General features: G+C 39.3%; 1 protein-coding gene across 4 annotated transcripts in view; it reads right to left on the bottom strand.

Annotated features, from left to right (window-relative positions):
- METAP1 (methionyl aminopeptidase 1) overlaps window positions 1–26,397 on the bottom strand; it is a 68,407-nt gene that overhangs the window by 28,975 nt on the left and 13,035 nt on the right. For 3 of the 4 annotated variants that reach the window (XM_082461809.1, XM_082461807.1, XM_082461810.1), the window contains 2 exons: window positions 20,093–20,147; window positions 1,633–1,684 (listed from right to left, as the gene is read on the bottom strand). In XM_082461809.1, coding sequence (XP_082317935.1) covers window positions 1,633–1,684; window positions 20,093–20,119 — 79 coding nt within the window. In that variant the 5' untranslated portion in view covers window positions 20,120–20,147. The remainder of the gene's footprint in view (window positions 1–1,632; window positions 1,685–20,092; window positions 20,148–26,397) is intronic. The other variant, XM_082461808.1, reaches the window with a different exon arrangement.

The raw sequence follows: 26,397 nt of genomic DNA, 5'->3' as shown, positions 1-26,397 counted from the left end.
CAATGAGTTGGCAAACACTTGGAGTAGAGACCCATTCTTTCTTTCTTTCTTTCTTTCTTTCTTTATGGCTGCATTGGGTCTTCGTTGCCGCACGCGGGCTTTCTCTAGTTGCCGCGAGGGGGGGGGCTACTCTTCATTGCGGTGCACGGGTTTCTCATTGCAGTGGCTTCTCTTGTTGCGGAGCACGGGCTCTAGGCACACAGGCTTCAGTAGTTGTGGCACGTGGGCTCAGCAGTTGTGGCTTGCGGGCTCTAGAGTACAGGTTCAGTAGCTGTGGTTCACGGGTTTAGTTGCTCCGTGGCACATGGGATGTTCCTGGACCAGGGCTCGAACCCATGTCCCCTGCATTGGCAGGCGGATTCTTAACCGCTGCGCCACCAGGGAAGCCCCAAGTTCTTTTAGTAACATACTCTTTCACCTCAATCCTTCAGTTCGCTGTGCTTTTAAGTTCCTGAATATAAAATGTTAATAATTGGCTCAAAGAGCTCTAAAAATACCTAACACATTTGATATACAGTATTTAAAGTATAAGTGAATAGAATAAAATGGCATGTTTAAACCTATCTCTATACTTTGGAAGTAGCAAATCCTGTCATTTATGCTTTTTAAACTCATTTATTCACATCATTTTTCCTCATATCTAACCACATTTCCTCCCACAATAGCCTAGCATTTCCATTAAATGTAGACTTCACTTTATACAACCACAGAATATATGTTTTTAAATTTTTATTTCCTTTTCCTTCAAATGGTGGTTCAACTGACCTCAATGAGATTTTTAAGGTATATACACATATAAAACAATCTACCAAACTTTATTAAATCAGCAAATTCCTTAAAAATATAAAGTAGATGAACTAAATATACCAAGATCAGTAAGTTGAAAGAAAACCTTATACCAAGAACCATGTACTATCTGCCAATCCACCCATAAGGATGGCAGTGCTATAAGAAAAAAAGCCCTTGTCAATTTTCAAGTAATTGTGACGAGTTGTCATGAGCTAGCCACGCTAACGGCTTGAATTTATAGGATGAGTCGCCAAAGCAGGAAAGGCCATTCGAATCAGCAATAGATCAGTGTGGTTGACAGAAATAGCTAAAAAGCAGCCAATAGTTTCACTTTGTGGTGTCTCAAAAAGGAACTTCAAAAAGGAAAATTAAACATTAGACTGTAAGTAATAACATTAAAACACCAAAAAAAAAAGCGATATAATTTTGAGTTAGACAAAGCAACTGAAATTGAAACTAAACAAGAACAAAAGCGATTTGATTAAATGAAGCCAGATAGTTCGTGCGCCCCTGCTACAACACACAAACACTTCTAGCAAAGGAAACAGGGTGCCAGACGCCAAAAGTTTAGGACGTCCTCTGGTATTGCTCAAGCCAGATCCCACTCGTGGCAGCCATCTCATGTTTTCATGTTACATATGTGAAACAAGATTAACAGAGATATTAGTCACGTTTAATTTAAATGATTACATACCACAAAGAACAAAAAATGTCCTAATTCTAGCTTTTGGGATTATACTGTCAGAACATTCAAATATACGCTTTCAGAGCTGGAAGAATTCTTGTCTTCTGCACAAAGCCACTTCTAAGAAAAATGGTATAGAGATGTGTGACTTTACTTACTTGCTTTCTTATGTAGTAACTTGTGAGTAGCCCAGCTTCCTTTAAAACATTCCTGAAAGGAACAAACATGAAAATTAGTGTCAGGCTTTCCTTTGCTTTTTCTCTTTTTAAATAAATTTATTTATTTTATTTATTTATTTTTGTGTGTGCTGGGTCTTCATTGCTGCACGCGGGCTTTCTCTAGTTGTGGTGAGCGGGGGCTACTCTTCATGGCAGTGTGCAGGCTTCTCATTGCGGTGGCTTCTCTCGTTGTGGAGCATGGGCTTCAGTAGTTGCAGCACGCGGGCTCAGTAGTTGTGGCTCACAGGCTCTAGAGCACAGGCTCAGTACTTCTGGCGCACGGGCTTACTTGCTCCGCGGCATGTGGTATCTTCCCAGACTAGGGATTGAACCCGTGTCCCCTGCATTGGAAGGCAGATACTCAACCACTGCGTCACCAGGGAAGCCCCCAGGCTTTCCTTAATTAGAAATATTTTAAAGACCATTATATATAAGAAATAGTTACTGGAAACTTTATTTGCGAAAATCAACATCTGTAACTTCACTACATTAAATATTTGGAAAAGCTTAAAAATGATAATGCCTATTTTAAAACTCATTTCATAAAGCAACCTAATGGATTAGAGACCTAAACGTAAGACCAGACACTATAAAACTCTTAGAGGAAAACACAGGAAGAACACTCTTTGACATAAATCACAGCAAGATCTTTTTTGATCCACCTCCTAGAGTAATGGAAATAAAGACAAAAATAAACAAATGGGACCTAAAGAAACTTAAAAGCTTTTGCAAAGCAAAGGAAACTACAAACAAGATGAAAAGACAGCCCTCAGAATGGGAAAAAATTTTTGCAAACGAATCAACGGACAAAGGATTAATCTCCAAAATATATAAACAGCTCATGCAGCTCAATACTAAAAAAAAACCAACCCAATCAAAAAATGGGCAGAAGACCTAAATAGACACTTCTCCAAAGAAGACATACAGATGGCCAAGAAGCACATGAAAAGATGCTCAACATCACTAATTATTAGAGAAATGCAAATCAAAACTACAATGAGGTATCACCTCACACCAGTTAGAACGGGCATCATCAGAAAATCTACAAACAACAAATGCTGGAGAGGGTGTGGAGAAAAGGGAACCCTCTTGCACTGTTGGTGGGAATGTAAATTGATACAGCCACTATGGAGAACAGTATGGAGGGTCCTTAAAAAACTAAAAATAGAATTACCATATGACCCAGCAATCCCACTACTGGGCATATACCCTGAGAAAAACCATAATTCAAAAAGACACATGCACCACAATGTTCATTGCAGCACTATTTACAATAGCCAGGTCATGGAAGCAACCTAAATGCCCATCGACAGACGAATGGATAAAGAAGATGTGGTACATATGTACAATGGAATATTACTCAGCCATAAAAAGGAACGAAATTGCATCATCTGTAGAGATGTGGATGGATCTAGAGACTGTCATGCAGAGTGAAGTAAGTCAGAAAGAGAAAAACAAGTATCATATATTAACACATATATGTGGAACCTAGAAAAATGGAACAGATGAACCGGTTTGCAGGGCAGAAATTGAGACAAAGATGTAGAGAACAAACGTATGGACACCAAGGCGGGTAAGTGGTGGGTGTTGGGGGGTGGTGGTGTGATGAATTGGGAGACTGGGATTCACATATATACACTAATATGTACAAAATAGATAACTAATAAGAACCTGCTGTATAAAAAAATAAAATAAAATTTTAAAAAAATAAAATAAAATAAAGCAACCTAAACTTCAGATTACATACGTCAAATAAGCCAAAAAACGTCAGTCAATATTGTAAACAGTAGCCATAGTTATATTTCAATTTTATGTCATCAAATTATTTTGAAGTATTTGAAAAGAACTCTGAACCAATGAAGTAGTCATACGCTGGGGGAAATAAAAATAAGGAAAATTTTGCAGATTCTTCCATGATTTATAGTAGTTTGACTCCCAGTTAGTCATATCCACTTTCTTTACTACGTGCTGACAGCCCTACTAGACTAGACTGTAAGCTCCATGAGGGAAGGGACTATGTCAAGTTTACCACTATATCTCCAGAGCCAAGCAGAGCGCCTGGCACATGGAGGAGTTTCAGTGAACACCTGCATATTGATCAGAATGGATAAATAAATAACTAGAAAGACTAGACTTATTAGTTGGGAAAACATGTTCGTGTGACATAGTTCAGACACCAGTAAGTAGTACTGAATTGGGAAAATGAATTCAAGTGGTAAATTGAATTCAAGTAATGAACTCAAGTAATAAATTAGAAAAATGAATTCAACCAGACATAGATTTTATTTATGCTTTGATTTTTATAGCCTTTCCTTCAAAGAATTTAAAATTACTCAAATAAATCATTACAAATACTAAGAAATTTCACAAATTCCTACAAACGTTTTGAGTTTGCAAACACACAAAAAAAATCCAGGAATAAGAGGAAAGCTAAGGAAAAAATAGAAGGAGAAAAAAAAATCCCTAGGACTATGTAGTAATCAAGACCCATTACACCAGTGATGCTAAAAGCTGCTTTCCCTAGAGATTTACCCAACAGCCTCAGAAAGTCTGGTTTCTCCCTCCAGGGCCCGACCTTCACTACTTCCCCATCACTCCCCTCGCATCTTCCACAACCAGCAGCAGTTGAGTCAAAAATCCCAGATTAACCCATTACCTCCTACTACAACCTACAACCTCAATAGACTTCAACTGTATAAAAAGGTATATGCAACATTAAAGACTTCTCCAGTTTTGAAGCTGAAACCGAGCTCAGTCTTTTGGGGAGGATGGGAGATATAGGAGGCAGAATAATGGTGCCTAAAGATGTCCGTGTCCTAATCCTCAAAACCTGTGAATATGTTAGTTTACAACTAAGGTAAAGGGGAATGTAAGCTGTTAATCAGCTGACTTTGAGAATGGGGAGACTACACTGTTTACCCAGATGGGACTAATGCGATCACAGGGTCCTTAAGAGGTGGAAGAGGGAGGCAGAAGGAGTCAGAGAAAGATGTAATGATGGAAGCATGGCCACAGAGATGTTACATTACTGGCTATGAAGACAGAGGAAGGGAGCCACCAGCCAAGAGATGCAAGGAGCCTCTAGAAACTGAAAAGAGCAAATAACAGATTCTCCTAGACTCTCCAGAAAGGAATGCCAACCTGCCAACACCTGCTTTTAGCCCCGAGACCTGTGTCAGACATACTGAACTGCAAGATAACAAATCTGTGTTGTTTTAAGCCACCAAGTTTGTTGTAATTTGTTTTGGCAGCTATAGAAAACTAATACAGGAAGGAAACTAGAGTTACCCCTATCTGTTGTCACTACAAAAACCACTCACAACTGGCACAAAAATCAATTCCTCCCCACCATGGAGTTATAGGAAATTAGTAGAAAAACAAATATTTTTCTATGATTTTACCACAAAAAGCATTATTAAGATTAATCGAAAAGTCCCAAGAACTAAAAAGGAATAAATTATTTCTTCAGTATTAACCTATTACATCAGGGGTCGCCAACCCTCGGGCCATGGACCGGTACCGGTCTGTGGCCTGTTAGGAACCAGGCCGCACAGCAAGAGGTGAGCAGCGGGCAGGTGGGCAAGCGAAGCTTCATCTGTATTAACAGCCGCTCCCCATTGCTCACATTACCACCTGAGCTCCGCCTCCTGTCAGATCAGCAGCATTAGATTCTCACAGGAGCGTGAACACTACTGTGAACTGTGCATGCGAGGGACCTAGGTTGTGTGCTCCTCATGACAATCTGATGCCTGATGATCTGAGGTGGAGCTGAGGAGGTGAGGCTAGCGCTGGGGAGTGGCTGCAAATACAGATTATCATTAGCAGAGAGGTCTGACTGCACAGAGACCATAATCAATCAGCTGCTTGCAGACTCATCAAAACCCTATCAGTGAGTTCCAAGTGAAAGTGTGCTCAGGGCTCCCACTGATTCTGCATTACGGTGACTTGTATAATTATTTCATTATATGTTACAATGTAATAATAATAGAAATAAAGTGCACAATAAATGTAATGCGCTTGAATCATCCCGAAACCACCCCCCCCCCACCCTGGTCCATGGAAAAATTGTCTTCCACGAAAGCAGTCCCTGGTGCCAAAAAGGTTGGGGACCGCTGCATTACATAAGAAAGGAAAACTCAGTGTTGAATTATAATAGGAAGACAACCATAGTAAAAACTGTAAATTATCATTTGCTAAATATATGTGCACTATACACCTATATCTCATTTCATCCTCACGAAAACCCTGCGAGGCAGATGGCACTGTCCCCATTTTACAAATGATAAAACTGAAGCACAGATAAACTAGGTAATCTTGTCTATCACATAACAGAACCGTACCTGGCAGAAGAGGACTCAAAACCAGGATTACCTGACTACAGGTCATGCTTTCTCACTGACTGTTTTACAGTGTGTGAATGGGCTGGGCGGGGCTGGGCGGGGCAGGGGCGGGCGGCGTGGTTTGCGCATACTCAATTCAAAGCACTGATTTAGCACCAAACCTGGAACTAGAAAACACAGGTGTGATTAAGCTGTACCATGCATGTATTAGCTATACCATTATAAGCTCTAAAATTTTACCTTTAAGTCTAGGAAATGACGATACTTACTACCAGTTTAATGGATCCTCAGTTGCTCCACCTATAAAGTGGGTTGATTTTCTCCAGGAGAAGATCACATACCAGATTAAAGGAGATAATGCAACTAACATATATAAAAATAGTTAAAGTGTCTAGCACATAGCAAGTATCAATGTATGACATCTTAGTACTTACCACCATACCCAGCATTAAGCAGGTTTTCTCCACAACCGTTAGGGAAGAAACAAAGATAATGTGATCATATGCACAAAAGCCTTCTAGGGGATTCCCTGGTGGTCCAGTGGTTAGGTCTCCACGCCTTTTCACTGCCGAGGGCCTGGGTTCATCCCTGGTTAGGGAACTAAGATCCCACATGCCGCACAGTGCAGCCAAAAAAAAAAAAAAAAAGCCTTGTAGCTGTAGAAGGAAATGTGAACTGCTTTCATCACTTTCCAGGACAGACTGCAAGCTGCCTGCTTCATAGCCATCCTCCCCTTTCCTCAACAGCCAAAGAACCCTGCTAGAGTGGAGGTGTGGGAACACTGCTAAAAACATTCCCAGCCTCCCTGAAGCTGCAGGTGGACACGTGACCCAGTCTGGCCAACCAAGTGTAAGCCCAGTTGTTGGGTGGGGCTTCTGCAAAGCTTCTGAGAAAAGAAACACCTATCTCTTACTCTTTGTCCTTTCCCCTCTTCAAACCCGGAGATGTTGCCTGAAGTGAAGTAGCAGTGCTGTGCCTGCAAAACGACAAGCACACCCCAAGAAGCCTAGGTCCCTAATGACTTTGTGGGGCTGCTGTTCCAAGTCTCAACACATCCACCTCCAGACCCCTCATCATAGTAGAAAAACAATAACAGAGACGTCAGTAAAAAACTCCACAACTTTAGTTTTGGTGGATATACTGCTTAGAAATTGCATTGGATTATGAGGTACGAAAACTCAAAGAACAGTGGGATAAACAATCACTCACCTGTTTAATAAAAGACAAAAAGGGGGCTGGAAGAGTGATGGGTGAAAGCAGCAATAATAAAATCCCTGGAACCTGTAAAGTGTTACCTTATTCGGGAAAGGGGTTGCTGCATATGCGATTAAATTAAGGATTTTATGATAGGGAAATTATCCTGAATTATGCAGGTTGGCTCTAAATGCCATCATCACGAGCATCCTTGTAAGAAGGAGGAAGAGGGGGGGGTTCACACACAGAGAAAAGGAAAACGTAATGTGCCTAGGAGGGCAGAGATCAGAGTGATGTGGTAGAGCCCCTGGAGGGAGCGTGGCCCTGCCAGCACCTTGATTTAGGTTCAATGAAACTGATTTTGGACTTCTGGCCTCCAGAACTAAAAGAGGATAAATGTCTGTTGATTTAAGGCACTCAGTTTGGGGGATTTGTTACAGTGGCCACAGGTAACTAATACAGTGACTAACAAGACATCAGGGCACACACTAAAACAGGGTGAGGGACTAACTACAGTCTTTCTGAAGCTTTTTCCACTTACATGTACTTATTTATGGGCTCAACTCCCAATTATCCAGGGTAATTTTTAAATGGGGCAAGCAAAGGCACATGACGTTACTTTAAGAAACCTAACTTCAGTCAGCAATTTCAACCTCTTCTCTTCCTTCCCTCTCCAAACTATTCCTCCTCATAGACGTGACTGGCAAAAGTGACGAGACAGACTGGAGCTTCTTGTCTTCCTTCTTCCAGTCTAGCCTACAGCAGAGATGCTTATGGTAGTAAGACTGTCAGCAAGGAAAAGGTCAGGGATGGAAGGAAGGGAGTGAAGGGAGAAGTTCAGGGCAGGTCCTAGGACCGCAGTCTGAGTCCACCAAGCCCAGAGGCAAAAATCCCACCATGGCAGCACGGTAGGCATGCTACTGCCATCCTTCACTTCCAGGCCTTAACTCCAATGTTTCCTTAACACCAGGCCAACCATCTGCATACCAACTATGCTTGGTACAATTTTCAATCCATTTTCATTATGCCAGCTTAGAATAAAGCAACTGAATGTCTGCCCAATGAGAACTAAGTATGGCTAAAGTGGCTTACATGTCTTCTAGGTATTGATACAGCCAATACTACAGCAATACTGTGAATAGTCTTCCCTGAAAAAATTAAAGATTCCAGCTAAATAAACCCCTTTAAAGAACTTAAGATATAACTGAATCAGGATCCAAAAAAAAAAAAAATCAATAGGTAATTTGAAAAGGAAAACACAGTTTGAAAACTAGAAGAAATTTACAATTTTCTAGAAGATGAAATTTGCCAAGCAGCCGATTTCCCATCCAACAGCAACTCTACTCTGTCTTATACCTTATGTAAAATTGATAGAGATTTTTTAAATGCTACTATATTAATATATCCCAACACAAATAACCATTTTTAAAATGAATTTTATCTTCTACAGACAATGTAATAATTTTAAATGCTTGCTCAGGGCCATATATAATATCTTGTATGTCCAAATATTCAAATGCAGACTGGAAAGTGAACATCTTTAATGTTTAATGATACCATCTAGGCTTGAGTATACATTTCACTGTATCAATTCCTATAGTACAATACTTAACATTTTCAGACCACTGAAGCCTTTGAGAACCTTGGGAAAGCAATCATTCCCCTCCACAGAAAAAAATTATATCCATGCACATATAAAATACAGAGTGCCATGTGGTTGTAACGTGAACTCTGTACTTGTATGTATGAATGAATGAATGAACAGACTTGTAAGCACATGTTTATATGCACATAGGTGCTGGGCATTCAGCAGTGAACAATATAGGCCTATTCTAGACAAATATTACATGGCTAATCACACAATTTACTACATAGTTTAAGTCACAAGGGCTAAACAGAGAAAATACACAGTGCTGTAACAAGAGGTAGAAGACAAGAGCTAAAGACAGAGGCAGAGATCAGAGCCTGTTAAAAATTCTGGTCTATTCTAATGACAACAGAAAAAGCCATTAAAGGGTTTTAAATGAAGGAACAACCTGATGAAGACTTGAGTTTACAGCATCCCTGATCTCCATCCACAAACCCAAAATTAAAACTTTAATACACAGAATGGTCCTGAAGAACTCCATAAAACTGATTTTTAATACAGGCAGTCCTTGCTTTGCATAGTAGTAAACAACCATACAAGCTGTAACCGTAAAAAGCAATCTTCATAATCAACAGGGAAAATCACAATTGTTCCATGACCTTTAAAACTTTTTATCAAAATATTAAAAATTCTCTTGGGCTTCCCTGGTGACACAGTGGTTAAGAATCCGCCTGCCAATGCAGGGGACACGGGTTCGATCGCTGGTCCGGGAAGATCCCACATGCCACAGAGCAATTAAGCCCATGCGCCACAACTACTGAGCCTGAGGTCTAGAGCCCGCGAGCCACAACTACTGAGCCCATGTGCCACAACTACTGAAGCCCGCACGTGTAGAGCCCGTGCTCTGCAACAAGAGAAGCCACTGCAGTGAGAAGCCCGTGCACCGCAACGAAGAGTAGCCCCCACTCACTGCAACTAGAGAAGCCTGTGCACAGCAACGAAGACCCAACACAGTCATAAATAAATAAATAAATAATTGAACAAGATGTTTAAAAAAAATTCTCATACTGTAGGTTATAAATATACAGGAAACTGAAAAAGTAAAACTAATATTTGTTTAGTATACTGTAATTTAAAACATTAGATATATTGAAAATTAGAGTAGTTTATTTCTTTATTTAAAAACTTATCAAGACTAATTTGAACACGTGTGCCTTCTTCCCACTGTATAACTCAGTAAACAGAGTGAATATCATTGTTATGCTTGGCAGATTGTCATACGCCTTTTTAGGTTTAAAACAGCTTCCAAATTTTATCCTTTGCACTCTCAATACCTCTGAGAGTTCTTTCAATGTAAAGTTTTTTGTTGGTGTCACTTCCCCTGAGACACCATCATTCTTTTCATCACAACCATTTTCCTCATTTATGTCAACAAGTCTGTCCGACTTCCTCTGGCTGCACATCTATAGAGTCTCTAGAAAGGTGGGCAATGTCAACACTCCCCTGGGTCAGCTGTTTCTTCCACAACTCCATTTATGTTCCATTTAGATTTCACTTCCAGCATTAACACTTAGCCCTTCTTTGTTGCACTTCCATCTTGTTAGCCAATTCCTTCTTTCAATGATCCATTTTTGTAAAATGTCACATAAGTTTATCATTGGGAAACAAGAAAGCTAGGCAACTACAGGCTCTGCTGTCTGCAAGAGAACCAAGTGACAGATGCACAGGGACCAATCGCTGACAGGCTTTGAAAGAAGTGGAGGGACTGGTCACTCACTGATCAAGACGCACAGCTGTGATTTACGCAGTGATCTGAGGACTGAAGAGCTAGCAGTGAAGTCTTATGTACTTCATGTCATTACTCATGTTGTTGGGAGACTGGTTTTAACTACTCTGTGGTAACTAGATTCATGTATATCAAAATTGCAAAATAAGATCTGCCTTTATATAGTTGGCAACCCGATACAACCTATTTATAAAACTTTTCTAAATAGGTTATGTGAACAAAATACTTTTGCCTCACCCAGCATCTTTTTTTACCCTCACAGAAGCTGACACATATTTCCTTAAATAAAATAACATCCCTATCCCAACTGATTCATTTAGAGAACACAGAAGTTTACACACCAATTTAAATCAAGAAAGGGAGGGGGAAGAACGAACTATCAGAGAGGAGAGATAAAAGAAGCATTTAAAATGTTAAAGAAAATTAGTATTTTCACCTAATTTTTTTAACACTACAAAAAAATCCATTGCCTACTTACTACTAAGGATAATTCATAATTCATAAAGGGTTTACAGGTAGGGACAACTCAAAACTCACATGATTTTCTAAATTAAGTTTAGGGCAGCAGCTAAAATCATGGACTTTGAAGTCAGACAGACTTGTCCCATAGCTTGATCATTTATTAGCTGTAAGGGGAAAAAAATCTTAATATCTCTACGTTCCACTTTCCTCAACTGCAATGTAGGGAAAACTGTGTAAAAATGTGTGGCCAATAACAGTTTTATCAATTTTATTTTATTTTTATAAATTTATCTATTTTTGGCTGCGTTGGGTCTCAGTTGCTGCGCGCGGGGCTTTCTCTAGTTGTGGCGAGCGGGGGCTACTCTTCGTTGCGGTGTGCGGGCTTCTCATTGCGGTGGCTTCTCTTGTTGCGGAGCACGGGCTCTACGTGCACGGGCTTCAGTAGTTGTGGCTCGCAGGCTCAGTAGTTGTGGTTCACGGGCTTAGTTGCTCCGCGGCATGTGGGATCTTCCCGGACCAGGTATCGAACCCATGTCCCCTGCATTGGCAGACGGATTCTTAACCACTGTGCCACCAGGGAAGTCCCTCAATCTTATTATTTTTAAAAGCAATTTAAACTTGAAATTTGAAAAGATGATGCACCTGTATATTTTTAACATGTCTGTGTCAACCCTGCCCTGAATTCTTAGCTTATGAAAACTTATGGCAATTAGGCAGCTAGTGATGACTGTGGCCTTTGTAGCTGACCAGCATCACTGTCCACGGAACCTGCACATTGGGGAAGGGGATGCAAGAGTCGGGAAGAGGGACCTCCCTGGTGGCACAGTGGTTAAGCATCTGCCTGCCAGTGCAGGGGACACAGGTTCGATCCCTGGTCCGGGAAGATCCCACATGCTTCAGAGTAACTAAGCCCGTGCACACCACAACTACCGAGCCCGCGTGCTGCAACTACTGAAGCCCGCGCACCTAGAGCCCATGCTCCGCAACAAAAGAAGCCACCTCAATGAGAAGCCCATGCACCACAACGAAGAGTAGCCCCCACTCGCCGCAACTAGAGAAAGCCCATGCACAATAACGAAGACCCAAGGCAGCCAAAAATAAATAAAATTAAAAAAAAAAAAAAGAGTCGGGAAGAACCTTAGGTTTGAACAGGCTCTCCAGCCAACACAGAGACCATCACAGAGAACAGCCTGCCAGCTCAAGGTGTGTGAGCACAACTCGCAACTAATCTTTGGCAGAATTCTAAGCTATTCAGACACAAAAGCAAACCTTAGGAAGCCAGGTTTTAGGGGTTTTTTTTTTTAATTTTTTAAATTAAAGAAACATTGAGCAGAGACATCAGTAGCCACTGTAAAGGAGACAAAAGTCAGAGGTTCACAGATTTAGTCCAACTACAAAACCCAAACAGAATGTATGGCACAGCTATTTGAGGAACCACTGAACTGGTGATGAGTTTACCATCCTCCCCCACCAAAATCACCAGGGGCAACATGGAAGGGACCACCGGGGCACAAACACAGAGCAGTCCAGAAGCCCTCTAATTCTGGCTCAAGGAACAGGAAAGGGAACTCCTCGTGCTCAGAATACAGTCCACCTTCTTTTCTCGTTTCTGTCTTCTCACACCCCAAACCCCAAGTGATCCTGAGGTGACCCACAACGTGAGCTCATAGGAGTCAAAGTTCTGAGGAAGAGGCATCTCCTCTCTGATCAGTGAAGCTATGGTCCAGCGAGGGTGGGGCTGAACCCCATTATTTTCTTCTCTCTGTGTCCTCCTGTCATTTGGCCCAGACAAGGCACAGTCATGAAGTATGCAGCAAAGCAGGTAACTAAAACCCCAGCTTTCTGGCCAGAGGACCAAAAATGAGAATTCCCAAGGAACCGGAAAGTACCAGGAAGGAGCTCCAGAAAGTGACCCCATAAAGCTGTTCATAATACAATACTGATGTGTGTGAGAACAGAATAGAGAGGCCATCGTCCAGGTCTCAGGGACAGATCTGAATGGCACTGCTAGGTTTTGAAAACGGAACTGACACTGGACCCAAAGAAGGCATGTTAGAACTTGCAGGCTGAATCTAACCAGATTAGTAGCCAGCTAAAATTTAAAATATCAACATTCTTCACAAGATTTAAACAAGACTCAAGATCTCATAATATTCAAAATCTCTAGGATACAATCTAAAATTATTCAGCATATAAAGAACCTAGACAATTTCAATTTACAAGGGAAGTGAGTCAACAGACACCAATGCTAAGATGACACCAATGTTGGCATTAACTGACAAAGACTTTAAAGCAGCTATTATTAAAGCATTCCAACAATCAATCAAAACACTCTTCAATCAATGGGAAAAAAAGAAAATCTTCGCAAAGAAGATGTAAAGAAAAACCAAATGAAAATTTTAAAATTGAAAAATACAATGCCAAACTAAAAAACTAATTGGATGTACTCAATAGCATAATGAAGATGTCAAAGGAAAGATTCAGTGAACTAAAAGACTGAAAGAAATTATCCCATTTGAACGCAGAAAAGATTTTTTTTTAAAAATGAACAGAGCCTCAGGACCTATACGACATAATAAAGAAAATTACTAAGGGTAAAGAGGAAAATTACATAATTTTTTTTAAAAGATCAATTAACTAAGATGATGTAACAGTCTAAATTGTATATATCAAACAACAGAGCTTCAAAATACATGAAGCAGAAAGTAACAGAAGTGCAAGAAGAAAAAGAAAAATCCACAATATAGTTGGAAACAAAAATCAACAACCATTCATGATAAAAACTCTCAGTAAACTAGAAGAGAATTTCCTCAACTTGATAACGATCATCTACAAAAAGCCTACAGATTATATCATATTTAATGTGAAAGACACAGTGCTTTCTCCCTAAGATCAGAACCAGACAAGGATGTCCACTTTCAACATGGATATTTCAACATCACACTGGAAGTCTTACAATGCAACAAGGTAAGAAAAATATAAAAGGCATACAGACCAGAAAGGAAGAAATTAAACTGTCCCCATTCAAAGCTGACATAATTATCTATATAAAAATACCAAGGGAAAAAAACTCCCAGAACTAAAATATTAGTTTAGCAGGGCCACAAATACAAGGTCAACACACAAAAACCCACCATATTTCTATATACTGGCCATGTGTAATTGGAAATACACAAAATAACACCATTTACAATCACTCCTCCCAATATTAAATACATAGTATAAATATAACAAAAGACGTACAGGAGCTGTATGCTGAAAACTAAGAAACAATGATAAAAGAAATCAAGTAAGAACTAAATAACTAGACATCCTGTGCTCTTGAAGTAGAAGACTAAATACAGGAAAGATGTCAATTCTCCCCAAATTCATTTATAAGTTTTAAGCAATTCCAATCAAAATCTCAACAGGAGGGGACTTCCCTGGTGGTCCACACTCCCCATGCAGGGGGCTTGGGTTCAATCCCTGGTCAGGGAACAAGATACCACATGCTGCAACTAAAAATCCCACATGCCGCAAGGAAGATCCCGCGTGCTGCAACTAAGACCCAGCACAGCCAAATAAATAAATAATAAATAAATAAATAAATTTTTTTAAAAAAATCCCAACAGGATTTTTTTTTAACATAGAAAAGTATGATTCTAGAGTTGATATGCAAAGGCAAACTAGAATAGCTAAAACAATTTTGAAAAAGAATAAAACTGGAGGTATCTTATACTTTTTCTTATATTAAGGAAATAATTTTTTCTATTTCTACTCTTAAAATAATGTTATTAGGAACTGGTATTGAATCCTATCAAATTCATTTAAGCATCTTCATAAGCAATTTTTTGTATCTGATGTAATGATTTGATGTATTATATTAATAGCTTCACCTATTATTTAATGATTTCTACCTCCCTGAAATAAACTAGCTGACTGTGGTGGATTATTCCTTTACATACTGCATAATGCAACTTAGTAATATTTGTTTTACAAAGTTGTAGGCATTTTATGTCTCTCGATATGTATTGCTGGATATTTTAATCCAGGGTTTTCTTGCTGCTCTTTCTTCCCTTTCCTGTCTACCTGCCATTTCACTATTACTACCAACCCTTATTACTACTGGCCAACAGATAATAGGGAAGGATAATACTCTGCTTCAAAATTTGTCTCAAAAATAAAAATAGCCCTGTCATCATCTTAATGAGTAAAAAGGACCAAGTGGTGACTATCTATAAAGGAAGGTTCCCATCAAGCTGGGTTAGCACATCACCTTCCATTACAGATAAAAGCCTGTCCAGCCTTGACATTTGCTAATGGAAACTACCATTTGGTGAGGGCCTTTTTTGTGCCAGGCACCTTACATGTACTACATCATTAAAACGTCACACTAATCCTAGGAACTGCATATTAATATTCCCATTTTACAGATGAGGAAACTAAAGCAGGAAAGGGGTAAATAATATGAACCAGTTCAAACAGCTGTTGGGTGGCAGAGCTGGAACTGCAACACAGGGCTCTCTGGCTCCAAAGTCTACTCTCTTTCTATCTAGCTACAAGGCTCACAGGACAGTGCTCTGAAGAAGCAACGGCTCAGTAAAAGGGATAAGATACAGCTCTGCACCACAATCCCCCACCCCAATCCCTTGCCCTATGCATCTCCTCCATCTGGCTGTCCCTGAGTTGTATCCTCTATAATAAACTGGTAAACACAAATAAAAGCAAAAAAAATCTAGCAGCATACAGAGGAGAGAGGAAGAAGCAGGTAAGATCTAGGTAAAAGGAAACAGATTTAAGAAAAAAGGTTAAATAAAAATTTTTAACTTAAAAAATTTTTTTATATAAATATGAAAAATAAATAAACATTTCTCAGTGTATACTAAGAATTGGCAAAGGATAAAGTCAAAGAAGAAACGAAAGACTGGTCTCAAACAGAATCATACCACTTATTAAACATTCTATAATTAAATGTTTTCATCCACAGAGCTTATATTACTGTATGTTAATTCTCTTACCGTTAGTAATTATTTTCCTACTAGACACTAGAATAAACCATGTTATCAAGAAAGTTTCTTGGGCTTCCCTGGTGGCGCAGTGGTTGAGAATCTGCCTGCCAATGCAGGGGACACGGGTTCGAGCCCTGGTCTGGTAAGATCCCACATGCCGCGGAGCAACTGGGCCCGTGAGCCACAATTGCTGAGCCTGCGCGTCTGGAGCCTGTGCTCCGCAACAAGAGAGGCCACGATAGTGAGAGGCCTGCACACCGCGATGAAGAGTGGCCCCCGCTTGCCACAACTAGAGAAAGCCCTCACACAGAAACGAAGACCCAACACAGCCATAAATAAAAAAAGTTAATTAATTTAAAAAAAAAAGAAAGTTTCTTATTGAATTCTGTTGACTAATATGCTGATTAAGAGATGCACCACGTTCTTTGAAAACACCTTGGGATACATAGCAAACTGTTAATATTTAATAGAGATCCTGGGGAATTAGAGATAAATTTGGGGAGAAGGAACCCATCACTTTAAATTCTCTACAACTATCACGTATTATCTTTTTTAATAAACAAAATATAATATTACTATAATAAAATAACTTCCGAGATTTTCATGGAATTAAAACACACACACAGAAAAACACTCAGCAACAAAACTATACTGAATAGGGGTTTCCCTGGTGGCGCAGTGGTTGAGACTCTGCCTGCCAATGCAGGAGACACGGGTTCGAGCCCTGGTCTGGGAAGATCCCACATGCCGCGGAGCAACTAGGCCCGTGAGCCACAGTTACTGAGCCTGCGCGTCTGGAGCCTGTGCTCCACAACAAGAGAGGCCGCGATAGTGAGAGGCCCGCACACCGCGATTTAGAGTGGCCCCCACTTGCCACAACTAGAGAAAGCCCTCGCACAGAAACGAAGACCCAACACAGCCATAAATAAATAAATAAATAAATAATTTTTTTTAAAAACTATACTGAATAGAATTTAACCATCCTGATGCATCAGTAGCTCCCAGAAAGGACTTTACATAAACAGAATAAACTCATTAACTTTAAATTACAATATTGAAAAGTTATTAAATGCTAAGCAAGGGAGTTCCCTGGTGGCCTAATGGTAAGGATTCCAGGCTTTCACTGCCATGGCCCGGATTCAATCTCTGGTCCGGGAACTGAGATCCTGCAAGCCACAGGGCACGGCCAAAACAAAAAATGCTAAGCAAATCACTCCACTAGATTACTAATTCTTCATGTTGGTAAAATGCAACCTCTAAATAACAAAAACGAGCAAACTTTGCCAGAACATTATACAGCATGACTTTTTAAACTCCTTCTGGTGGGTTACAAGCAAGTCCTTTCTTCCTCATTTTCAAAGAAAGAAAACAAAATAAAACAAAAAACTACCTGCCTATTCAAGAAGACCTACTAGACACAAGGTAGAGGAAGGAATAGGGTAACATTAAAAAGTTCAGGAAAATGTCCTTTCAAGAAGATACAACAAGCCTATTTTATAAATTCTAGAGATACTGCTTTAGCAACCACATTGCCGTATTGTGGTTCCATAACTATAAGACTTGGTTGTTTCTATTTTGAAACTTTCAACAAATAGAAGGTTTAAGAGTTGCCAAAATCAATCATTTAATATTAAATGAGTGCTCAATATATAAAAAGCATTCCTGGGGGCTTCCCTGGTGGCGCAGTGGTTGAGAATCTGCCTGCCAATGCAGGGGACACGGGTTCGAGCCCTGGTCTGGGAAGATCCCACATGCCACGGAGCAACTAGGCCCGTGAGCCACAATTACTGAGCCTGCGCGTCTGGAGCCTGTGCTCTGCAACAAGAGAGGCCGTGATAATGAGAGGCCTGCGCACCGCGATGAAGAGTGGCCCCCACTTGCCACAACTAGAGAAAGCCCTCACACAGAAACGAAGACCCAACACAGCCATAAATAAATAAATAAATAAAAATTAAAAACTTTAAAAAAAAAAAAAAAAAAAGCATTCCTGAATTTGAAAGTACCTATTCTGGGTCCAAACTAAGGTATTCCATGTAAAATTGCCATTTAATACCTTCTACCATCACACACACACACACACACACACACACACACACACACACACACCTCTAAATAACAAAATAATTTCTAACTAAAGGGCATAAAATATAAAATTGCTACCCATATGTGGTTTTAAATTAGAAACAAATGCTTTATAACCCTAGAAAGTAAAATATTTTCTCAAAATGTTATTTTTCAAGGAAATTTTCCGTGAAATATTTTAGCAGGATGTAGGAATCAGGCGATGCTACATTCGAGAAGATAAAAGAAAACCACAGGATGATGTAAGATGATCCCCTCCCCATCCCACCCACCTCCCTACAAAAAAAAAAAACTCACTATACAACAGATCTAGAGATGGACTAATCCAGGTTGGAGAGGTCAGAAGACTCTGGGAGAGACTCTTCAAGAACACGAAACCAAGTAAAGAATACCAAGTATGTTTAAATATACTAAAAAAAGACTTACAAAACCAGAGGAAGGGTTGGGGTAATTAAAGACAAGTACACAGAAAGCTAAGTAATGAGTTACACAGGAACGGAAAGGTAATCACTATGTAATAATAATATATAACACTTATATAGAGCCTACTATGTGCTAGGCACTGTTCTAATTACATAGGTTAAGTGCTAACAACTCTATGAGCTAGATACTATTTATATAGTACTCATTTTACAGATGAGAAAAGTTGAGCCACACAGAAGTTAAATGACTTGCCCAAGGTCACACAGCTATAAGTGGCAAGTAGACTACATGACTTATAACCACCTTACAAGTCAGAAGACAGGCACATGGCAGGTGAGGAGTGTAATAGCTAAACCCTCTTCTGCCATTCCAGGAAGCCTAGAGAGAAGGTCTAAAACCAGATTATCAAGACAGAGCAATTTAACCATGTATTTTAGAGATATGGAATTAAGTGCCAAAAGAATCTGTTTAAAATGGTGAAAGATAAATAAGTTCTGGGGATACAATGTACAACATGATGAGTGTAGTTAACAATATTCTACTGTATATTTGAAAGTTGCTTAAGAGAGTAAATCTTAAAAAGTTCTCATCACAAGGGGAAAAAAATTGAAACTATGTGAGGTAATGAACATTAACTAAACTTATTGTGGTAATCATTTCACAATATATACATGTATCTAATCATTATGTTGTATACCTTAAACTTATACAATGTTATGTCAATTATTTCTCAATAAAACTGGGATAAAATGTTGAAAGAGATATCTGGTATAGGGTGTAAGGATTATAGACTATTTGACGCTAAGCCATGTGCATGTCTTTTCAAAAATCAAAGCCATATTTAAAAAATAATAATTGGGGGCTTCCCTGGTGGCGCAGTGGTTAGGAATCCGCCTGCCAATGCAGGGGACACGGGTTTGATCCCTGGTCCAGGAAGATCCCACATGCCACAGAGCAACTAAGCCCATGCGCCACAACTACTGAGCCTGCACTCTAGAGCCCATGAGCCACAATTACTGAGCCTGTGTGCCACAACTACTGAAGGCTACACACCAAGAGCCCATGCTCTGCAACAAGAGAAGCCACCGCAACGAGAAGCCCGCACATTGCAACGAAGAGTAGCCCCTGCTCCCCGCAACCAGAGAAAAGCCCACGCACAGCAATGAAGACCCAATGCAGCCAAAAAAATAAAATAATAAAATAAAATAATAAAATAAATAAATTTATTTAAATAATAATAATAATAATTGGTATAGTAATCTCTAAACTGTACAGTGTATTTATATTACGGTTCCTTTCCTACAGCCAGTATTTTAAGTTGAACGCCATTTTCCAGCTGCATGAAGATTCCATCTAAAAGACAAACTGTTTTCTTATTCTGAGTTAAGGCATCTTGTCACTTGAAGCACACTTTAAAACAATTAATACAGCATTAAGGTAATGTGTTTATACTTTCTGCTCACGGTGTTACTAACCGGACAAGTTACTCTTTGCCCCACAACTAAGTATACCCCAGTGGCTAAAACACACAGCTCACCTCTTTCAGCCTCTTCCTGGGGGACATCACCTTACAGTGAACAAGGCTTGACAGACTGGCATCAAGAAAAACAATCATGTTATTCTTTTTTTTTCACATCAATCTCACATCCTTCCTAACGTGGTCTTCTTCAGTGACCCATCTCTTACAGTGGGTATGTCTACACATTCACCATTATTTGTTGATTGTTCCTAGTTTCTCCACTCAAAAGGTAATGTTATTTATAACACGACAACATGCAGGAACCCAATCATCAAATCTTCTTGATTCTAAATAAACAAAGATTTTCAATTCTATTTGCTAATGCTTGCCATCTGGAGTGTATCAGAGTAGATGCCAAGTTTTTCTTTTTACCACTACTGATCATAGAACTCTTGTAAAAAGAAATCTACAGCAATCTTTAGTATTTGAAACAGAACAAAGAGCTGCTCTGAGACAGGAGCAGGGAGGGGGAGCCACTCTCACCTGTGCCCAATTTCATATCTTATCTTTCAAAGCAATTAAGCTTAAATAATCAGATGCCCTCCTCTCCATCCAAACCTTACCTTCCTGCAAGAGTTTAGAAGGTAACAAATGACTTTAAATACCACCTTCTCTGTAAAACTCCTCCTGTCCCCCAGTGACAAATGACACCTCTTCTAAACCCTTTAGCAATTACTGCCTCTACAATTCAATTAATAATCTATTTCGTTGTAATCTCTGTTGATTTGATCTCTGGTAAACTTTGAACAAACTAAAAGTAGTATAAGTTTTTTAAAGGAACTATATTTCAAAACGCTTCTCCTCTGTCACTTCAAAGTTAAAAGCCCAAGATAATGTGTAAAGACCAACATTTAAGTATTGGTACACACCTTAAGTTAAGGTACATACCGTTAGTATTCATGGTAAACTATTTTTTTCGTATCTATTCTGAAAAGTCATAAGCTATGGAGCAATTACCAAGATTTTAAAATAATCCTCCTTGATTCTATTTCAGCAAAAAAAAAAACCCACTTTCAACACGATTATGAACATACTCCTAGAAAAGCAGAACATGCTTCACATTTTTCAGACTACTTGGTATTCTGAAGAAGCTTACAATGCACTGGGGATCAACGCTATACCACACCAATTTTTCTCCCAACTATATTTTCAATGTAGCTATCATCAACTAACATTTTGAAATTCATCACATTCATTGAAAAGTAGCTATCCAAATAAATAGCCTTGTATTTTCCTCAGAGGATTTCAGAGTGTTTTATACTTGGTTCATGAAACTTACATCAAATCCCAGCTTCAATAAGAGGACTAAGAGGATTATTGTCATTAAATAAACTGAGGAACTGTCTCACAAAACAGCTTAGCTAAAGGCTTGTATTTCAAAATATATGAAGATTTGAGTAAATGAAGAAACCGAAGTATTAATAATAAATACCTCTCACTTGTATAAAGACACCCACCCCTTCCTCTTACTTGCTGAGGCCATGAAGCAATCAGGTCATAGTCTTCAAAATCCCTGATGGCATCAAGAACATTCCTGTATCTACTGATAACTCTTGAAGACTGAACAAGTGCTCCTTCCTTACACCACAATCTCATTCTTTTTCTTCCCCATTCATTACCTGATTAGGACCACTCAAAAACCTGAGTGACTTATTCTCCACACCCTGAAGAATCAACCCCTGACTCTTAGCTGGGCAATCTTTCTTTCCTTAACCCTGAAAAATGTACCAACAACCTAACTAAACTAGGGTTAGAGTTTCCCAGAGAACACCACATTCTCCTTTCCCTTGCACAACCTGGTCTATCTGCTCCTGACACTCACACCTTTACATCTTGTCCTCAGAAGCTTTACCTATCCCTTCAGGTCTGTTACAAATGCCACCTTCTCCATGAAGTGTCCACACCACGCCCCAACCCACCTGAAGCGTAATAGGGCACATGTGCTTATTCAGTACTCCTTTGAGAGCACTTTATCTCATTGCCCTACTTTCCACCTATTTCGCTGCACCAAAGCACTGTCTATTGATTACCTACTATAACTAGTAGGTAAAGCTTGACTTTTCAGCCCAAGAGAACACACTTTTTCTTTAGCACCAACATACGTCTACCAGTTTTAGGGGCTGATATGGGGTAGTATGGTTCTCATTCCTGAATAGGTTTTAGAATCACCTGGAAAGCTTTTCTTTAAAAATACTCATGCTATTCCCCACCTCAAATTAAGCAGAATGGTGGTTATCAGGGCTGGATGGAGTTGTTTAATAAGTTGTTTCAGGGGCTTCACTGGTGATGCAGTGGTTGAGAATCGACCTGCCAATGCAGGGGACACGGGTTCGAGCCCTGGTCCAGGAAGATTCCACATGCCGTGGAGCAACAAGGCCCGTGCGCCACAACTACTGAGCCTGCGCTCTAGAGCCCTCGAGCCACAACTACTGAGGCCGACACGCCTAGAACCCGTGCTCCGCAACAAAAGAAGCCACCACAATGAGAGGCCCACACACTGCAGCGAAGAGAGGCCCCCGCTCGCCACAACTAGAGAAAAGCCCCCGTGCAGCAACGAAGACCCAATGCGGCCAAAAGTAGAAATTAATTAATTAAGTAATTTAAAAATAATAAGTTCTTTCAGTTCTAAAAGATTAAAAAAGTTCTGGAGATATGTTCCACAACAATGTAAAAATAATAAACACCACTGAACTGTACCTTAAAAATGCTTAAGATGGTAACGTCTCTATGTCTTTTTTAACCACAGTAAGAAAGAAATTCATTTTTTAAAAAGTTACAAAACTGTACACCTGTGTATAATAAAGAACAATGATCCCGTTTTTGTTTTCAAAAGATAAAAACAACAGGTAACATTTAAATGTGTACTACATGCCAAGCACTGATTTAGGGACTTACTATGCATTAACTGTTAATCCTTACAACTCTAAAGGGTTAGGTACTATTAATTTCCCATTCTACAGATGAGAAAACTGAAGCACAGAGAGATTAATTAACATGTAAAAGAACCACACAGCTAATTAATCACAAAGCCAGGATTTAAATGCAGGCCCTCTGGACACAGTATCCGTGCTCTAACCTCTATGTAATATATACATAAAAGTCTGAAAAGACAATAAACCAAACTGTTAACACTCTCTTAGGATACAATCATGACAGAGTTTTCACTTTATACACTTCTGTTTTAAGTTTATGCAAAGATCATGTACTGCTTTTTATACTGAAAATACAAATGAAGGTATTTACATTTTGAAAAAATATACTCAATGGAACAGCAAGGTCTCTACCCTGCTAACAATCATTTCATTTCCTTGTATTTCTGTACTGAGACTCTTTACCACCGTAAAGCTAATCTACCTGCCATAACACGTCTCAGCTTGCTCCTGCTTCCATAAACATATCCTTCCCCCGGAGAGAATGTCCTCTCCTTTGCACTGATACACACCTTTTCACTTACCTTTTTTTTTTTTCTTTCAATTTATCCAAATCTAGTTGGTTTTTTTTCTTTTACATCTTTATTGGAGTATAATTGCTTTACAATGCTGTGTTACTTTCTACTGTAGAACAAAGTGAATCAGCTATATGTATACATATTATACCCATATCCCCTCCCTCTTGCACCATCCTCCCACCCTCCCTATCTTCCACCTCTAGGTGGTCACAAAGCACTGAGCTGATTTCCCTGTGCTATGCTGTTGCTTCCCACTAGCTATCTATTTTACATGTGGTAGTGTATATATGTCAATACTACCCTCTCGGTTAATCCCAGCTTCCCCTTCCCCACACCATCTCAAGTCCATTCCCTACGTCTGCGTCTTTATTCCTGTCCTGCCCCTAGGTTCATCAGAACAATTTTCTTTTGAATTCCATATATATGTGTTAGCACATGGTAATTGTTTTTCTCTGACTTACTTCCCTCTGCATGACTGACAGACTATAGGTTCATCTACCTCAGTTCAAACAACACAATTCCGTTCGGTTTATGGCTGAGTAATATTCCATTGTACATATGCGCCACATCTTCTATATCCATTCATCTGTCGATACACACTTAGGTTACTTCCATGTCCTTGCTATGGTAAATAGTGCTACAATGAACATTGTGGTACATGCCACTTTTTGAATTATGGTTTTCTTAGGGTATATGCCCAGTAGTGGGATTGCTGGGTCATATGGTACTACTATTTTTAGTTTGTTAAGGAACCTCCATACTGTTCTCCATAGTGGCTGTATCACTTTACATTCCCACCAACAGTGCAAGAGAGTTCCCTTTTCTCCACACCCTCTCCAGCATTTATTGTTTCTAGACTTTTTGATGATGACCATTCTGACCAGTGTCAGAATGCCTGAGCTGCTTGTAAATTTTGGAGATTAATCCTTTGTCAGCTGCTTCATTTGCAAATATTTTCTCTCATTCTGAGGGTTGTCTTTTCGTCTTGTTTATGGTCTCTTTGCTGTGCAAAAGCTTTGAAGTTTCATTAGGTCCCATTTGTTTATTTTTGATCTTATTTCCATTTCTCTAGGAGGTGGGTCAAAAAGGATCTTGCTGTGATTTATGTCATAGAATGTTATGCCTATGTTTTCCTCTAAGAGTTTTATAGTGTCTGGCCTTAAGTTTAGGTCTTTAATCCATTTTGAGTTTATTTTTGTGTATGGTGTTAGGAAGTGTTCTAATTTCATTCTTTTATATGTAGCTGTCCAGTTTTCCCAGCACCACTTATAGAAGAGGCTGTCTTTTCGCCATCGTATATTCTTGCCTCCTTTGTCAAAGATAAGGTGACCATATGTGACTGGGTTTATCTCTAGGCTTTCTAACCTGTTTCATTGATCTACATTTCTGTTTTTGTGCCAGTACCATACTGTCTTGATTAATGTAGCTCTGTAGTACAGTCTAAAGTCAGTGAGCCTGATTCCTCCAGCTCCGTTTTTCATTCTCAATATTGCTTTGGCTATTCAGGGTCTTTTCTGTTTCCACACAAACTGTACAATTTTTTGTTCTAGTTCTGTGAAAAATGCCCTTGGTAGTTTGATAGGGATTGCGTTGAATCTGTAGATTGCTTTTGGTAGTACAGTCATTTTCGCAATGTTGAGTCTTCCAATCCAAGAACATGGTATATCTCTACATCTGTTTGTATCTTTGATTTCTTTCATCAGTGTCTTATAATTTTCTGCATACAGGTCTTTTGTCTCCTTAGGTTGGTTTATTCCTAGGTTGGTTTATTTTATTCTTTTTGTTGCAATGGTAAATGGGAGCTTCCTTAATTTCTATTTCAGCTTTTTGTTGTTAGTGATACGAATGCAAGGGATTTCTGTGCGTTGATATTGTATCCTGCTACTTTACCAACTTCATTGATTAGCTCTAGTAGTTTTCTGGTAGCATCTTTAGGATTCTCTATGTATAGTATCATGTCATCTGCAAACAGCGAGAGTTTTACTTCTTCTTTTCTGATTTGGATTCCTTTTATTTCTTTTTCTTCTCTGATTGCTGTGGCTAAAACTTCCAAACCTATGTTGAATAACAGTGGTGAGAGTGGGCAACCTTGTCTTGTTCCTGATCTTACAAGAAACGGTTTCAGTTTTTCACCACTGAAAATGATGTTGGCTGTGAGTTTTTCTTATATGGCCTTTATTATGTTGAGGTAGGATTCCTCTATGCCCACTTTCTGGAGAGTTTTTATCATAAATGGGTGTTGAATATTATCAAAAGCTTTTTCTGCATCTACTGAAATTATCATAAGGTTTTTATCCTTCAATTTGTTAATATGGTTTTTCACATTGATTGATTTGTGTATATTGAAGAATCCTTGCATTCCTGGGATAAACCCCACTTGATCACGGTGTATGATCCTTTTAATGTGTTGTTGGATTCTGTTTGCTAGTGTTTTGTTGAGGATTTCTGTATCTATATTCATCAGTGATACTGGCCTGTAGTTTTCTTTTTTGTAACATCTTTGTCTGGTTTTGGTATCAGGGTGATGGTGGCCTCGTAGAATGAGTTTGGGAGTGTTCCTCCCTCTGCTATATTTTGGAAGAGTTTGAGAAGGACAGGGGTTAGCTCTTCTCTAAATGTTGATACAATTCACTTGTGAAGCCATCCAGTCCTGGGCGTTTGTTTGCTGGAAGATTTTTAATCACAGTTTCAATTTCAGTGCTTGTAACTGGTCTGTTCATATTTTCTATTTCTTCCTGGTTCAGTCTTGGAAGGTTATGCTTTTCTACGAATTTGTCCATTTCTTCCAAGTTGTCCGTTTTATTAGCATATAGTTGCTCGTAGTAGTCTCTCATGATCCTTTGTATTTCTGCAGTGTCAGTTGCTACTTCTCCTT

Source organism: Balaenoptera physalus (genome assembly GCF_965194825.1).
Source record: "Balaenoptera physalus genome assembly, chromosome: 5".
Classification (NCBI taxonomy): Eukaryota; Metazoa; Chordata; class Mammalia; order Artiodactyla; family Balaenopteridae; genus Balaenoptera; species Balaenoptera physalus.
Note: the sequence above shows the minus strand (reverse complement) of the source record. Positions and strands in the feature narration are given on the sequence as shown.